This window comes from Fonsecaea multimorphosa (genome assembly GCF_000836435.1).
Source record: "Fonsecaea multimorphosa CBS 102226 unplaced genomic scaffold supercont1.10, whole genome shotgun sequence".
NCBI classification, from domain to species: domain Eukaryota; kingdom Fungi; phylum Ascomycota; class Eurotiomycetes; order Chaetothyriales; family Herpotrichiellaceae; genus Fonsecaea; species Fonsecaea multimorphosa.
The window spans coordinates 675,022-692,118 of record NW_015971644.1 but is presented as its reverse complement, the minus strand read 5'-3'; the positions used below and the strand labels follow the sequence as shown (position 1 = coordinate 692,118).

Genomic DNA, 17,097 nt, shown 5'->3' with positions numbered 1-17,097 from the left:
CAAAATGAAGGCCAGCTTTTGTCTTCTCTCAACGCCATGCCAGGGTATCTCAAGTCTAAATACCATATCATATATCTACTAGTCCCCCATTCTAATCCCGCAAGAACATCTTGTATGTGGCGTTGTCCGTGCACTCCTTAAATGGATATCCGATATCCTTCAAGAAATCCTCCAGTTGATCCCTCTCGTGCTCAGGACATTGAATGCCGGCAAGGATCCTGCCCACGTCACCACCGTAGTTCCGATAGTGGAAGAGTGTTATGCTTTGACCCGGTCGCATTGTCCGCAGGAATTTGAACAGAGCTCCCGGTCGCTCCGGGAATTCAAACATGTATAATCTCTCGTCCTTGACACCGGATCGTCCACCGACAAGATATCGAAGATGGGATTTTGCGAGCTCATCCTCCGAGAGGTCTTTGGCTGTCATACCTTCAGCTGCAAGCCGCGAAAAGAGTGAATCGAGTTCCCGCGCCCTTGCGCCGGCTGAAGAGACTGTGATGCCCATCATCACATGTGCTTTTTCGGCGCTTGAATACCTGTACCCAAATTCTGTAACAGCCTGGGGGAGGACGGCCTCAACAAGTTGCGCGAATGAACCTGGACGTTCTGGAATAGTGACTGTCAGGAGAGCCTCTTTCTGTTCGCCCAAAGTCGCACGCTCGGCGACAAATCTCAGGCGATCAAAATTCATGTTGGCGCCGCTGGCAACCGCGACCAATTCCCGGCTGGTATCCGTAGATGGGTTCTGCGCGACCCATTTCTTCAGACCTGCCAGTGACAAAGCTCCCGCTGGCTCCAGGATCGATCTTGTGTCTTCGAAGACGTCCTTGATTGCAGCACATATCTCGTCTGTGCTGACCTCAATGACTTCGTCCACCACTTCTTGACAAAGTCTGAAAGTCTCTTCTCCTACCGTCTTCACAGCGGCACCGTCGGCAAAGAGACCGACTTCCCGAAGCAAAACTCGCTTGCCCAGCTTCAGAGACTCGACCAGGGCATTGGCGTCGGAGGCCTCGACGCCAATTATTTTGACCTGAGGGGCTATTCTCTTTACGTACACCCCAATACCGGCTATCAACCCACCGCCACCGACGCAGCAGAAGATAGCCTTGAGCTTTTGCAGGGATGTCTGCCTCAACAACTCCATGCCTATCGTGCCTTGTCCTGCAATGACATATGGATCATCAAATGGCGGAATATTGGTCAAGCCGTACTGTTTCTCCAGGGTATGGCAGTGTTCTTTGGCCGAGTCAAAGTCCGCTCCATGTAGCACCACATTCCCGCCCATGCGACTCACGTTCATGTGTTTAATGGCCGGCGTCCCCTGTGGCATGACGATGGTTGCAGGGATCTTCAGGTGCCTGGCAGAGTAAGCCACGCCCTGCGCATGGTTCCCAGCCGAGCACGCAATCACGCCTTTCCATGAAATCTTTGGCGGAAGATGGGCCATTTTGTTATATGCGCCCCGCAACTTGAAGGAGAAGACAGGCAGCAGGTCCTCTCTTTTCAGGAGGACTTTGCATTCGAGACGGTTGGAGAGATTGACGGCATGGCTGAGAGGGCTTTCGCTGACAACGTCATAGACCCGAGAGGTGAGGATCAGTCGCAAATAGTCTGGATAGCCTGTGGGCAGGAGGAAGTCTCGAGGTACTTCGTAGGTAGGAATATCTGCTCGTTCGGATGGGGGTGTGGGCATGGCGGTGTACTCTGTCAAAGCGAGGCCGGACCGCTTGGGCGTCGAGGGAGTTGTTGTCCCATTGACGTGAGGGTCGGCGTCGTCCATGGCGTCGTTGAGAGATGCTTATGGTAGCTGGATACCTGTGTATGGGGTAAGAAGGTCGTAAATTGCGCTGTAGGTCAATGTTTGCCTGTAAGTTAGCGGAGCGTTGGATTTTGATGTCCGCCAAAAAAATTCCGGAGCTCTCGTCCCCGCATCCCGCCTTGCTCATGAGGGTTAGAGGAAGTCACGCTTTCGATAGCTCCAAAGTCCCAGGGAGTACCGACTCCTTCGTACGATATCCCTTACTTCCTCTTTCTATTCATCCTACAGCTCATTTGCTACGAGCCGTGCGAGCAGGCCTGTGTCGACTGCAGCGAGATTTAGTCGTGGGAGACAGAGGGGAAAAGCCCTTGCTGGGCTAATTCGAGCCCGCACACGAGCACATTTTCCCGTGCTTGCTAGTACTAGGCCGATGTACGTCACGACTTCAACCTTGACTTCTTTCACACTCCACACAACACAGCAGCTCCCAAGCATCAACATCAACCTCGCTCCAAGTCGCGGCTGGACAGCCCATCATCGACGAGGACTACAAAACCGAAAGCTTCCGACTCCAAGGCAACACTCACAATGTCCAACGATCCATCCACGTCGGCCGGGCCATCCCCCCTCGCCGCCACCGCCATCCCCTCCAGCTTCGATTCGTCGCCGGAATTCTACGAAGAATCCCGCTTCCAGAAGCTCTGGCGCAAACTGCGTCAAGAGCCACTGATTCCTCTGGGCTGCGCGGCGACATGCTACGCCCTGTACATGGCGACCAAATCCATCCGCGCGGGCGACCATCACCAAACCAATCGCATGTTCCGCGCGAGAATCTACGCCCAGGGCTTCACCTTACTGGCCCTCGTGGCGGGCAGTATCTTTTACAAGGACGAGAGGATGAGGAGGAAGGAGTTCGAGACGAAATTGGAAGAGAAAAGAAACGCGGAGAAGAGGGAGAAGTGGTTGGCCGAACTCGAGGCTAGAGATCAGGAGGATAGGGAGTGGAGGGAAAAGATCGAGCAGGCGAGTCGAATGGCGCAAGAGACGAGCGAGAATATCAGGGATAAGGCGGACAGAATGATTGAAGGCGGGAAGGAGGGCCTGCAGAAGGCCCAGGAACAGTTGACCTCCTCCCCCGAAGCCGCTGGGCCAGGAGACAAGAAGAAGAGCAGTTGGGCTATCTGGAATAAGAGCGTGCTGGAGGAGGTCAATGAGGATGGCTGGGGCCCCGGTATGTGGGCGAAGAGAACGAGGGATGCGTGGAAGAGGTTCTGAGACAGTCATTTCATGTATTTGGGGAAGTGGTTCTGGATGAGAGTTCACGAATGTCGCCACTCCCTTTTACGGTACTTGGTAAGAAGTCAAACATATTTGCTGGGCATAACTATGGACAAAATATCTGAGTTGCAATGCTTGTACCCTCGGCTCCTGGCCGAATCTGTGTGAGCTGAGCTCCTGCTGTTCCCGAGTCTAGGGTGTCTGTATGCCTCCCTGGTGTCGTAACATCCAATCTCGACTGGCGGATTCTCTGTTTCGTCCCTCATGAGAGTGAGGCGTCGGTCTGAAGATCGCCCACGTTTTCGCATTGGTCCAGACATGCCAGGCCACGGCATTTTCGACCGTCGTGGCTTTGAGTATATCGCCAATGCGCGACTCACGAGCTTTTCATCTGACCAATTTCCCCCCCCCCCCCGTAGGACAAATGGCATGTACCCATCCATTTCCCGTGGGCCACTGTAGGATTCACAGCCAAATAGCTAGCCCAGGACTTCTTGTCCGGAAAGCCACGCGTTCCCTCAACCCTCAACCTCTATCCTCTCCCAGGCCCCATCTCTTCCACCCCCCTCCTGACGCCATCCCATTCCGCCTTCCCAGTACTGATCAAATACCTGATCCTCTCAATCTCCTGCACATGCTTATTCCGTGTGAATTCTCCCTTTGCGTACGCAATGCTCTCCCCTCTTTGAGGCTGGGACATGTGCCGGTACAAGGAGCGGAGAATGTCGCGGTACAGGGAGAGAACACGTTGGCGCTGGATGAAGTGGTCGAGAGAAAGGGGTGGTGCGGACTTTCGGAAACGAGACGACGAGGACGATGAGGCAGACGAGGTAGCGGACCTGATGGTACTGGTGGTGCTTGTGACGGCGAAGCGGACCAAGTTTGGGCGCATATGGGAGAGATGTGATTGGGATTGCAGGAATTTGAAGTGAGGTGAGATTGCGGGCGGGCGAACAGCGAGACGGTGAGGCAATAGGGAAACAGTTCCGGGGGTTACTGAAGCACGGTGCTTTGCTCAACTGACTTGTTGGAAACCATGCAACAAAGTAACACTTGGAAAAGGCGGCGGAGATTTCGGGTTCCGCCAATAGAACCTCAGCTAGCGCTCCCAGGGCTTTAGACGACGTCATTCTGAAAGGACCTCAGCCTTGCAAAGTTTCCACGAAGTACCGAGTACACTGAGATCAAATGATGAGCCAATATATCACATATTGGGTGGAACCATGGAGCCAATTGTGTAATCTAGCAATTGCATTTCTGCCTCCAATCTGCATCTCGAAAAGAACCTCTGAATATGTGGTATAGACGGGCTCTTTCCCAACCCTACCTAGGTCCTCCGTTTGCTCCGAGAGAAAGATTTCCCAAATCCCTCAAAGCCTATTCCTCCTGCATCGATTGCAAGCCTGAATCCGACATTGAACACATTCGAAGATATAGTTAGGCAGGTTGTGGAAGCACTCCTCGCAGTTGTGCGGCCCATGAATGTATCGCCAGCTGGTATGTGTGCAGTTGTGCCTATTTCTCAGCATATTGGCCGCATCACGCACAGCCCTCTCCACCCGCCCCGGATCACCTTGGGCCCTGTTGGGGAGATCACGATTGACGAGGGTGTTTGCTCGAGCCAGTAATCTGTCCTCATTCCACTGATCACAGGCACATTCTTTCCATGGAACCCCGCAGACGTAGCAGAATTGTGCACCGCATCGACACCTTTAATTGAGTCAGAGATACAAATCCGGGAAAGGAGAAGGAGACTCACGTCATATGATTACATCCAACTTCAAGTTCTATCAGGCGATGGCATCCATAACATCGCTGCTACCCACTCTGAGTCGCGAGGCTGAGCGTGGCTTGCAATTCAGGATCTTCTGGGCAATGGCCGTCGTGAGCGACCTTTTTGCAAGTATTGCAGGTCATCGTACCACATTTTCCACAAGTTGCTACATCGCCCTCAATATTGCTGGGATTTATGAAGGCGGAGCATGTCTCTCCACAACAATACGTCCGGTTGCGAGTACCGAACTCGACTTTGGCGAGCTCAAATTGGTCTCGGAGCTCCTTCGTGAGGAAGATGTTGACCCCGCTCATTTCGAATGGTTCACGACAGCAGCGCGGCGGGAACAACGATTCGTCTTTGGTGGCCAAATCGACAAGTTGCTGCAAGCATGGTTTGCAATAACCGTGGCCACAGGACACCTCGATCACGTCAAAGTACTTCTTGACCTCGTGGCAGGCAATGCATTGGAGGCTGTCGGTACCATGAGGTGCCTGCTCACGAGCAGACACTCTGCTAGAACTCTCGGCCTGACCACCCGCATCTGAATTATGCTCCGTGCTGATTTTGGTATCTTTGAACAGCTCATGGCCGACGTCCTCAGACACGTAAAGTGCAGCAAGTCTGGCAAGGATTTTCCAGTTCAGGTCACTGGATTGGAGGTGGACTTCTGATGTGACGTTGGATCCGTTCAGACGGTGTGCAAGGGCGTAGTCTTCACAAGCAACCTCTTCCTCACGAATAGTATTGGCAATAACCTCAGCGTCTGCCTGTACAGCATCTGCAATGCTTTGGGTCATTTGTCGGTCGGAGAAGACTGAGCGTATGCTTTCGAGATTTTCCTCAAACAGGGAGAGTGCCACTTGGGCATCGTTGAGAGCGCCATCCCGATTCTTGTCCTTGGAGGCGGTTCGAAGGTCTTCTATCCTCAAGCTGAAGTTTAAGAATCAAACCAGCTGTCTCAAGATCTAGGTCATCAAACGGAGCAGTGTACTCGGCCATTTGGATAGGATCACTGGATTTAGTAGTGGCAAAGAGAAGAAAGGAGAAACATGGAGTAAGGATGATAGGTGAGCCTCTGTACCTACCAGTGCTTGTGGAAGCAGCTTTGTCTCTTAGGGTAGCCACATGATCTGAACAGCATCTCAATCCACTGCGGGCGCAGATGTGGGCACAATCTAAAGTCATGCGTCGCGTGGCTGCCGGATCCTGAACCGGTTTTATCAGTCAACAAAGAACGTTTTATGAGGATGCCATTTTAGTGACCAAATGTGGTTGCTGAATGCCACCAAGGGTAGCTGCATAGCCTTCAGTAGCATGATTGAATGCCTAGGCCGTTTGAGATTACTGCGCTGTTTCGGCTTCATCGAACTGAGGATGAAAGTCGTTTCATCCTGGTGACAGCGGATGGCGGCCACTCCATTAATTGTTATTTCAAATTTGGCTGATATACGTCTCGTGGGTGGAAGCCGACTCCAAGCTGCAGCCTTCCGGATGGCAGTGGATATCCTGCTTCAGTGTCAAGAAGTCCGATGGCTGGAAGGTAAGGAGCTGTCAAAGATCCTGCCATATCATTGCGTGATTGATAGCGGTCTTTGTGTGCATCGGGAGAGCTCAACCAGATCGACCACAATCGGACTCAAGCCCAACGTAGAGTATTCCTCGCTTATGCGTGTAGCTTCTGAAACGCTCTTGCGAAAGTGATATCATGGATATCATGGTCCAATTGCAAACTTACACTGCAACTGGTTTCAACATCCGCCGAATATACTTGCGTTTGTGCTTAAAGACTCCAAAGCTCATCAGAGCGCTGAGGGATCTCTAGCCTTGACTTTAAACCTCTCACCAAATGCAACTTAGCAAGACTCCCAGGAGCGAGGTTGAGGAACCAGGTTTGTGCCAGCAGCTGATGGACCATGGAACGTGGACAATAGCCGTTGATGCAGGTCTGTTCTAACATTGCTGGATTGATTCAGTCTGTCTTCCCAGGCTCGGCAGCTTCTGCGGCGGGTGACAGGGAGATAAGTCGGACACAGGGATCAACAAGGAGCAAAAAGCCTCATAACATGGAAGTGGCCCTTGCTCGACTGGCAAAAGCCTGGAAAAACTCGTCCTGTTCGCGAACCGACAATGGATGCACTTTGGTCAACGTTCTGGTTTTTCTCACCTCAGTCCTCCCTAGCTGGAAAGGGGGTTGCACAAGTTCCTTGCTTAACCCAGTTATTGAGCCTCAAAACACGAGGGTTATGCAGGAACTTTGAAGGCCAAGGGCAGGCAGCAGGCGGCGGCAAGGCAGGAAATCCGGGGTGATTGGGGTCCTACGTGGCTCGGTGGCTGGAGAGTGGACGCTGTTTTGTTTGCTTTTGCTTGGGGGTGCCTTTTTCTGCCGTAGAATTTTCGTTGCAGCAGCGACATCAGCTGAGAAAGGTTGGAAAGGAGGGTCAGGAGAGGCAGCCGGCGCCAGATGGAGAGGGGTATGCCGGATCTGGTGCCACCTACAGTGCTAGCCTGAGAGTCAAATGACGCAACAAATTACCGGGGGGTCGTTTAGGGGCATGGCCCGTGTGGCCTCCCGCCTAAAGCATCCCCTCGCCGCCTACCAACCCAGTCAGTCACCACCCAGTCACCACTCGTAGGCTACAGGCACCCAGCACGGAACCCGCGAGCACCAACTCCAACACTCGAAAAGAACAATCAGCTCTCACATGTGCCCAGCTGAACCACTCACTAGACCTGGTCCATCGCGTGCAGTCTCCATCTTCCCATTCTCCCAAATCACGCAGCCTGCCACCTAACAAAGTCCCGAGCCCCTTGTGCCCGGTGGGTCATTGGGCTGCAATATGATCTCAACTCTCAGAGCGGCCTCGACCCCGTCCTGCTGATTTCCTTGGAGGCAATTCTTCATATACTCGCACACCTGCAGTTTCAGCTCTTGTGCTCTTCTCACTTCGACTCCACCAACCCACCATGTCTTCCCACGATGACTATGCTTCACGTCCGCGCCGAGACCGTGCTCGATACGACACTGACGGCGGTCTCCGCTACCCCGATGATGATGACTTGGCCGACCCTCGAAAGTCGGCTCCCCGCCATCCTCGCTACGAATCATCCCCTACTCCAATCGACCCTCGTGACGGACCACGGCGGAAGAAAGACGTTGACCCTCGAGATGTTGAGCCCAAAGCCGCTCGTGATGTGAAGGACGACCCTCCCCGATATCGTGAGGATGGGGATCCTAGGCAAGGCAAATCCAACACTGCTGCACCAAGGAGAAGACGAAGCTTCGACGATGAAGACGATGCAGCTCGTCGGGACCCAAGAAATGGTAACGGAAATGGAGTGGCCTACGGTCGTTCCAAAGGATACCGCGAACCCATTCCGGAACCAGACGTCGTTGACCGCGAGAACCATAAAGCTCGGTCGGCCAGACGCAGAGACTATGACGACGATTTTGAACCGCCTCCACCCCGCCGCGCCAACACACAGAGGGAACCAGACCGTCGCCGTCGAGACGATCCTTACGACGACGAGCCACCTCGACCCCGTCGACACCGCAGTCCAGATGACAGATACTCAGACCGCGACCGAGGATATAGATCTGATCCTCGAGACGCTCCGCGACACAGAAAGGATGATGATTATTACGATGACCGCAGACACCGTGGTGGTGGTGGCTCCCGTCGCGACGATGGCTATGCCTCGGATCGCGGACGCTCCGACCGAGACAGGGTGAGGGACCGCGATCGTGACCGAGACCGAGACCGAGATTACCGTGACCGTGACCGTGATCGCGACCGAGACCGGGACAGAGATCGCCGGCGCTACGAATCTGACCGCGGCGGAGATCGTCACCGAGACCGGGATCGTGACCGAGATAGGGATCGCTACGACAGTCGAGACCGTGATCGTGACCGTGACCGAAGAGACAAGAAGAAGGGATTTTCACTCGACAACATCAATGATCTAGTCGAACAAGGCCAGAAACATTACAAGACCCTGGCTCCGGTCATCACCAGCCTGACCAAGATGTACATGGACAACAAGAAATGATTGAGAGGCTGGACAGGCAAAGAACCTATCGTATTCTGGTAATGCGAGGGTGATGGGGCAGAGAGGTGCAATTTGTACGACTGTGACGGCTGGGCTTGGATTTCCCTTACTTTGCGAACTGAGATTTATGACTACGACTCTTTTGCTGTACTTTGTGCCGGGGTGGGCAATACTTGGAATGACCAACAAACAGCGTTGACAAGTCATGGGTGGGTGGGTGGACGAATTGGATTCGAACAGTTTGTGTTATGATTCAACTGCAATCAGCTCATTAGCAATTCCAATATCAATATCACCTTTCAGTGGTGTTGGACTCTTGTTCAACCATGTTTTCAAACAAGTTTCTTGGACTACTGGCTAGTTTGTCTGATGGACTGGCTCACTAACTGACTGTTTGACTGACTGAGCAGTAGCGAATGACTGACTGACTGACTGACTGATCAGGGCTGGAACCTCGATCTCCCACTCGCCTACAAAAAGCTCACTTGCAACCACAACCACGTCTTTGAGTGATCTCTCACGGTAGTATAGGTGGTATTCCATATCGTCAAAGAACCAGAGGCTGACCCCATTCCGTCACATGGACTGCCACCTGTAATGCTCGGCTCTTTCTCGAGGTTAGACGAGCCGCCGACTCGATCAAAAACGCAAGCATGTATCGTACCTGCCAGGTGGATCCTCACCATTCTTCCATGACCCTTCATGCCTTGACGACATGGAAGCCCGTGAAAGCCGGCAACACGGCGCGGATCTCCTTGACGTACTCTGGGATGCCGCCTGAGTAGTTGACCTGTTCGAAGGCCTTGCCTGGGACACTCCCGCCCATATCTAACAAGAGGACGAAAGAAGATCATAGGTTAGCGTCGTGTGTGGCATCAGGGATTTTCCGAAGTCCCCAACAAGATTGGAAAGGGGGCAAATAGACCCGGCAGAGGATCTTGGTACTTACATGTACTCCTCGTAGTTGGCAGCAATGTCTTGTCACTCAACTCGTTGATGTGGTCCTTCCACTTCCGGCTCGCTTCTTGGGTGGCGTTGATGTACTTCACGCCCTGGCGGTCAATATCCCTAATAGCGTCGCGGATCCAGCGGCCTTGGACTTCGACGGCCGAGGGGCCATTGGCGAGGAGGGTCGGGCCGTGAGGACCTGTATTCATGGGGACGTCAGTTCATGGGTGGGGTGGTTTTAAAGGACGTGTTCCGGACGATAGGAATAAAACGAGCCTAGCTCGGCACCCGGACATCGAGGATACAGGCGTTTTGTCAGAAGAAGGATAGGCGGTCAAGGTTCTTACCGTAGAGATGGAACATATTCGGGTATCTGTTGGAAGTTAATGCAACCGCCCATATGATAGCATATTGCTTACATACCCTGAGATAGTAGTTCCCAGATAAGTGTATGCCGCTTCCTTCCATTCGTCGTGCAAGGTGGTGCCGTTTATGGACTTCAACCCCATATTCGTCATTCCTCCCGTGGTAATATCAAAGCCCGTCGCGAGGGCGATGATGTCGAATTCGTGGTGCTTGCCGTCACTGGTCTTGATGCCCGTCTCGGTAAACTCTTCAATCTTAATGCCGGACTTTTCGGAAATGTCTACAATGTTGACATTGTCGCTGTCGAGGACTTCGTAGTAGTTCTGTTCGAGGCAAGGCCGCTTAACACCGAATGGGTGTGGTGGTTCCACGGGGCAGAGCAGAGCGCGCTTCTCGGGATTCTTGATGCGGGTCTCCTGCTTCTTGCGCCAGAAGTCGTAGACGCAGCGGTTCGCTTTCAAGTCGAAGAGGTAGTCCTTATGGGAGCCTAGCCAGAGGCCGAAGCCCGCTCTTTTCCACATGCGTTCGTAGACGGCCTCGCGCTCTTCAGGGGTGTCTTCAAAGGTTTCGCGTTCTTCAAATTCGTACGTAAAGCCGGCAAAGGTCTTCTCACGCATACGAAGGAGGTCGCCGTACGCCGGGTATAATGTTTGCTGCTCTTCTTTGGTCAAGTCTCGTTTGCCCATAGGCAATGCCAGGTTGGGTGTCCTCTGGAAGACGGTCAAACTTTCGACTTGAGGTCCCCATTCTTGGATAATCTGTACTCCCGAGGCACCAGTGCCAATGACGGCGACTTTCTTCCCGCGAGCATCAACGCCCTCTGTGGGCCAGAATGAAGAGTGGTGCATTATTCCCTTGAACTTCTCCATGCTAGGATAGTCGGGGATGTATCTCTTGGCTGCAAATCCGGCGGCAATGACCAGGAATTTGCATTTGGCGTTGCGACCGTCAGCAGTCTTGATGTTCCACTTCCCCGAGTCCGTGTCGAACTCTGCGCTGGTGACAACGCTTTCGAAGGCACAATCTTTGCTCAAGTCGCAGACCTTGTCTACATGGTCAAAATACGCTTGAAGTTCAGTCCAGTCTGGGTAATTGGTCGTCCAGGTCCAGGTCTTGTATACCTCTGGGATGGCCAGCTGATAGATGGGAACCTCGGAATCGACGCGGGCGCCTTAGGACAAGTTCAGTTGAGTGCATCATATACTTTCGAGACTCAATGGCTCTTACCTGGATATATGTTCCATCTCCACGTACCCCCAAACGAGGTACCTGCTTCATACAGAACGGTTTTGAAGCCGGCCTTCCGCATCTCATACAGAAGGTACGTGCCTCCGAACCCTGCACCAACGATCAAGACTTCGACATCAAGGTTGTCCGCATAGGGGCCGTCAGTTCTGCGTCGCCGGCCAAACTCGTAGAGATCTCTTTTCAAGATGCGTTCAGGCAGTTCCTTGGGCTCAGATGGGTCTCCCATGTTGATTACGTATGACTGTGGACAGGTGGGAACGGATAAGCAGTCGAACTGGGGTGATGGCAATCTGACAGACACAGTGCTCAAACGTTGTCGCGATCCTTATATGTGCAAACCCCACTGAACCAAAGAGCTGGGGATCCGGTGGAATGGATGTAGCAGCTTCTCCTCCTTTCACTCGCATGCAGAGACCACATCCCCTTACCTGAAGCCATGCCTCCTCAATGGTTGAAGCGGAACCGCGAAAGGGGAGCCGACTGATTTGGCACTGGTCACGCATTGCAAATCCCCGCTTCCCCTCAAAGTCCAAGTATGCGGACCAGATGGAATTGAAGAATCTGGGGTCAGCAATGGGTTCCGGCGTATCTGAGGAGCTGATTGGGAACTTAGACATTGGACTGGGGTTGTGCTGCAGGAAGCTCAGGCTCGAAGATGATATGGGGTCCATTATCCTCGGCTAACTCCCGCTCAGAAAGGCCTAAAGACTTCCCATGGACCGATGTATGGCTTCTATGTTCTTATCAGGCGACATGACCTTGCCTTAAACGTTAAGCACTGAGGGGAATGAATTGCCACGGTGTAGCGAATCTCCTGATGATGGGGAAGCATAGCTGACTCGTCGATTGTTGCAGCCCATTATCCCAGGGCAGGCAAAAGAAGGGACGATCAGTCAAGCCTCATAGCGCCAGTGCATCTGGTTCCGACGAAGGTGTAAGGTTTTGATCCTGCTGGAACAGACTGAATAGGATTAGGACCTGGGGCAGTCATGGCTTTGACGCTTTCCCCACAGGATTAACATGGGGAGTCCGTCCTGATCCTCTCGCTTGGAGCAGCTTGGTCAAGGATAACAGTCGAGGTTTGTAATGAGCATGGAGACAGTTGGGGCAAGTGGACTCGCTGTAGCGTAATTACGGTGAATTGTATACCTACCATGTCGACTTCTTAGATACCAAGGTAGATAGATAGACCTTGCGAGGAGTTGTAGCTGGTCTCTGGAGTGGGAATGTGTGCTTGTGGAGGACGGCAGCACCTTCTCACCGTCGACGAGATGGAGATTGAGATTTCGTCAGCGGCGCCCTCACCTTACGAGACTCGTCAAGTGTTTGTCCACTTACCAATCACCACCTGAGCGCTTCCAACGCCTTGCGCAGCCAGCCTCAATCAACGATGCCCTTCATTCTCAGGAGTCATTCTGTGCACTTGTCCTTCGACCATAGAAGATGCCTCCCAAAGCTTTCGCACGATCAGAATGACGCGTCGCAAGGGCAGGCCCTCACCACCGCCATCCTCACTCTCCAAGATCCCCGGATCCTTTGAGATCCCCGCCTCGCTACATCAGTTCTCTACCATTTCACGCTCCCTCGCCGCGACCATGGCGACCGGCGCGGGCTCCTATAATAATCGTCCTCTCTCGAAGACTACTTCGATCCCCCAAGTGTCGCCTAAATTCACACCTGCAAACGCGCTGTCGCAACCCGCGCCGAATTCTCAATCCTCCTCACACGCCCCCTCGTCATTCTCTACTACTCCTCGTGCAGGCCAATACGCTACCAACAAGGCAAATCCCCTCAAACGCTCCTTATCAGAGGCCCAGCATGATTCTCGATCCGTCCAGCAACCACCCTTTTCAAAGCCGGTGTCAAGAGATGGGGAACAGTCCAATACTCATTCCCAAGCCCGCCCAAAAGCCACAACTGCTGTATCGGTGTACAATTCTCACTCTCCGCAGACGCTGCATGCCACCGTTTCGACGTTTACTCCAGCCGAGGAACCTCCGCTCAGGCCAGGAGAAGCGCCCGTCTTAGCGACGCATCCCAACTTGATAGCCCAGTTGATCGCTAGGAAAAGGGCGGAAAATGAGAAGCTGGGCAACCGAGAGCGATGGGCTCGTAGACAACGGGAACATCGACTGTCTCAGTCTCCAGCGACTCAATCGGCAAATGAGCCTAAGCCTCAACACGGTCGAAATGAAATGCCAAAAGCACCTCCACAGAGCAGCTCTAATCCTCCCCTTGCACGGTCTGTGTCGACCACACCAACAGTGAAACCCGTGACCTCGATTGTATTTAATGCGCAAACTCCAGTGGCCGAGTCTCCCTCAACGCCTGCGACAGAAGACTCAATCAAACCAACGGAAAATACCAGTGAGCGGCGGCAATCGAACGATAATGACTCCTTGTTTGAATCTCCTTTCTCCTCACCAATTGTTGAGTTCCTTGAAAAGGCTACGGACAATGCAGGATTGAAAGATCCGCTACAAAATCACGGGGCGATGTCCACGAAACCCGTAGGTACGGTCGCAGCAGCACCCATACCTCATCCTGAAAGCGCTGCAAAGGCCGAAAGCTCTAGATCAACAACCAACAAGTTCAAAGAAACTTCCGCGATACCTCCCCTGTTCTCGGATAAGCCTTTGACGAATCAGTCTCAATCGCAACCTTTCCGCACAAATTCGATGCAAAGTCCGTCGGTGAATGTGCACCAGCAAGCCCAGACAGATTCATTGACTCCAGCCCAAGGTCAAATGCCTCAACACCAACAAAGAGGTGGACCACCACAATTAGCGCCTCGCCAGCTGCCAGCCCCGAGACCCATACCATACTACCCGCAAAATGTGGGCATGCCGGGCTTCTATAGAGTGGAAATGAGCCCGAGCTGGTCAGCTGGCAGCAGCAACTTCGTCGCGACTCCCGTGTCATCGATGCCGTCAACCCATGCTTATGACCAGCAAATTTTGCCCGCGAGCATGGCCTATAGCCCTTATGGCGTGGGTTCAATGGGGGCATATGTCGTGGGACCCGACCTTCCACCCGCTCCTGGTCCTCTTCGCACATATGGAAATACGGTGGCAACGACGGCCGCAGGACAGACAAAGGAGCAGCTAATCATGACGGGGCATATAACCGCCGCAGACATGGTCGCGGGGATTAACACAAGGTTCAAAATCGCGACGAAGGATGATTTCACTGTGCCAAAGCGATAGTGGTTGTCCTTCGAGGCACGTCGTTTGTAGATCGAGGTTGTTGATTGGCCCGAAGATCAGGCCTGCTTGAAAAAGAGTTGGGAAAAAAAGATATCCTTAAAAGGGATGCAAATGTTTTGACTTGTTGCTCAACTACCCCAGGGCAATAACCATGAACGAATGACACTCAGGGTCTAAAAAGTTGCAGCGCTTTCTGGTGTATTGCTTTGACGGCGTCTGGCTCACTCTCTTGGCTACCAATATAATCACAGGGAGGAAAGTCTTGTGTTACATCTGCACAGCTTAAGTCCTTGCAACGAAGAAATACCCCCGGCCGCAAAATTGTACAGTATGACGCTATCATGAGGATCGAGATGAAAGGGCTGGTACCCCCACGTTCAGGAATGTGCGTTTATTCTTTGCCTCTTTTTTTTGGCACACGGCTGGCGGAACCAGACTGCCACAGTCGGCCATACCCAGAGGAACTCAGTTGTGTATATATACCCGGAAAGTAAAGGGCGCATGGATACGGGTTCTTTTCAAGCTTGCAGGAGGTTTGCCCCGTCGAAGTCTTGCGCGGGCTCTACCTACCTAGGTAGTTGGTTTTTAATATTGTAAAGTTAGGAAAAGGTGATGGGCTTCTTTGTCAAGCCTGATATCAAATCCTCGACGAGATCTCGCTTGCGTTTCTTTCTCTGTTCGGCCTCGTCCCCCAGCACCAGAGTAGTAGTCTCGCCATTATTATTGCTTGGTTCAGCGGCCCAGGTGGATCCTGCAGGTGCTCCGGACTCGTCGTTGTCGTCCGCTTCCTCTGGTGTTCGAGGAGGCATCCATGAACAGATCCGCCCGTCCCCGTGGGCCGTGTACATCTCTATCCCTTCGCCCACGGGAGCACTGAGTCGCCATACCATGGCGTTGATTCTTCCGCCACTAGTCAACCTCGCGACGTTACTTCCACTGCCGCCGGACGGACCTCCTTTGTTGGAGCTGCCCTTCTTCGCACTCGCCCGCTGCGCGTCTGAGACCCTGATGCCTTCAGTCTTTAGTATCCTGACCAGATTCCCCTCTCGCAAGTGGTGCTGAAACACCATGCCGCGTCCGTCGTCGTTGGGCCACCACAGCATCTCCTGGCCCACACCGTGATACCCGCGTGGCGAGATCAAAGGTCTCAATTGGCCTTGCCTCTCGTTCCTGATCCTGGGCCCATAATGCACCAGGTCGTTGCGACCCGAGGCGGCGTCCCAGACGCGAATGCGCTGGTCGTGGCCGGTAGTAATTATCTTGTCGCCCGTGGGGGACCACTGCACGCTCGTGACGGGTCCATTGTGCGCGAGAGCGGCATTGTTGAAGTCCAACAACTCGCGACGGGCGCCTGCGCCGGTGGTCGGGGATGCGCCGATCACGCCGATCGCGTCGTCGAGGTCCAAACTGGCAAAGACGGCATTGGCCCGGCGGATGTCGTAGAAGAGGACGCGTCCGTCGGTGGAGCCCGAGGCGAGGATGTGGGATTGTTTGGGCGACCAGCACACGCTGTAGACGGCGCCGTTGGGGCCCGCGAGAGAGTGCGTGGAGAGTCCCGAGCGGAGATCGAGGAGGCGGATGGCCGGATGGGCTGTTCCGACGGCGATCAAGGGCGAGGAATCCGGGAGCGAGGAGAGACAGTGGCTGTAAGGGAGAAAGTCAAGGGAGAACGTGTGGACGGGGTTGAGAGCGGAGGGGGTTATCGATGTGATCTTGAGGGTTTTGTCATACGAGGTTGTGAGAAGGGTCGAGGGAGTAGGGTCGAACGGGTAAATTGAGATCGAGGTCAGAGCATGCGTATGTGAGTCCGGAGTGCTTTTCGACAGCGTTGCTTTGGGTGTGTATTTCGTCAGTACTGAACTTCGTGACGCTGACAGCGGCGACGATGACGGTTCATGCTCCTCGAGATCCCAAAGCCGAATGGCGGAATCTGCTCCTCCTGAAAAGAGATACCGACCCTCGTTGCCGTCGATGGCGAGGCAGTTCACCCCGGCTTGATGAGCAATGTAGGGCGGCGGCAATCCTCCTCCTCCCCTGCCTCCTGCTGGACCGGCATTGCCATCCTGCTGAGACTGAGATTCTGGCTCCGTCCGCGCCCACGCGAAAGTGATGTCTTTCCGATGACCGAGGCTCTGGATCACGCTCTCGTTATGACTTCGCCTGAATGTCGCCGACGAGACCGTGCCCACGCACTGGCCTAAACGGAGTTGATTCATGCATCAGCCAGGCTGGCTCGAACGGCTTTTCTTGCCCTCGTCGACAGCTATCATCTACGGCCGATCTGTGGATGTAGAAGAGCTGATTCCGAGGCGTGGGGTCATTTAGGATATTAATATGTGATGTCAAAGAGGGAGGGTGTTGGGGGAAGGACAGCCGAGCAATAAGGCTCCAGAGAAGGCGGAGTTTTGGTCTGACGGAAATTTCACCCGCATTTCTTGCCCTACTTTGATGCGGCTGTCTCATTG

At 53.5% G+C, this 17,097-nt stretch overlaps 7 protein-coding genes across 7 annotated transcripts; 3 read left to right on the top strand and 4 right to left on the bottom strand.

The window, feature by feature from the left end:
• Positions 1-91: 91 nt before the first annotated feature.
• On the bottom strand, positions 92-1,783 carry Z520_05827 (uncharacterized protein; the record flags this gene model as incomplete). The annotated part of the gene is made up of 1 exon (XM_016776330.1): positions 92-1,783. One exon carries the CDS (start codon positions 1,781-1,783, stop codon positions 92-94), a length of 1,692 nt encoding a protein of 563 aa, XP_016632649.1.
• A 567-nt stretch (positions 1,784-2,350) lies between these two features.
• Positions 2,351-3,037, top strand: Z520_05826 (uncharacterized protein; the record flags this gene model as incomplete). Its single annotated transcript, XM_016776329.1, has 1 exon — positions 2,351-3,037. The coding sequence occupies one exon, from the start codon at positions 2,351-2,353 to the stop codon at positions 3,035-3,037; it is 687 nt and encodes a 228-aa protein (XP_016632648.1).
• A 1,821-nt stretch (positions 3,038-4,858) lies between these two features.
• On the bottom strand, positions 4,859-5,816 carry Z520_05825 (uncharacterized protein; the record flags this gene model as incomplete). The annotated part of the gene is made up of 2 exons (XM_016776328.1): positions 4,859-5,747; positions 5,797-5,816. The coding sequence occupies 2 exons, from the start codon at positions 5,814-5,816 to the stop codon at positions 4,859-4,861; spliced, it is 909 nt and encodes a 302-aa protein (XP_016632647.1).
• A 1,965-nt stretch (positions 5,817-7,781) lies between these two features.
• Z520_05824 (uncharacterized protein) lies at positions 7,782-8,864 on the top strand (the record flags this gene model as incomplete). Its single annotated transcript, XM_016776327.1, has 1 exon — positions 7,782-8,864. One exon carries the CDS (start codon positions 7,782-7,784, stop codon positions 8,862-8,864), a length of 1,083 nt encoding a protein of 360 aa, XP_016632646.1.
• A 700-nt stretch (positions 8,865-9,564) lies between these two features.
• Z520_05823 (uncharacterized protein) lies at positions 9,565-11,652 on the bottom strand (the record flags this gene model as incomplete). Its single annotated transcript, XM_016776326.1, has 5 exons — positions 9,565-9,692; positions 9,814-10,011; positions 10,160-10,185; positions 10,236-11,349; positions 11,406-11,652. 5 exons carry the CDS (start codon positions 11,650-11,652, stop codon positions 9,565-9,567), a joined length of 1,713 nt encoding a protein of 570 aa, XP_016632645.1.
• A 1,246-nt stretch (positions 11,653-12,898) lies between these two features.
• Z520_05822 (uncharacterized protein) lies at positions 12,899-14,632 on the top strand (the record flags this gene model as incomplete). Its single annotated transcript, XM_016776325.1, has 1 exon — positions 12,899-14,632. The coding sequence occupies one exon, from the start codon at positions 12,899-12,901 to the stop codon at positions 14,630-14,632; it is 1,734 nt and encodes a 577-aa protein (XP_016632644.1).
• A 599-nt stretch (positions 14,633-15,231) lies between these two features.
• Positions 15,232-16,848, bottom strand: Z520_05821 (uncharacterized protein; the record flags this gene model as incomplete). Its single annotated transcript, XM_016776324.1, has 1 exon — positions 15,232-16,848. The coding sequence occupies one exon, from the start codon at positions 16,846-16,848 to the stop codon at positions 15,232-15,234; it is 1,617 nt and encodes a 538-aa protein (XP_016632643.1).
• Positions 16,849-17,097: the final 249 nt, after the last annotated feature.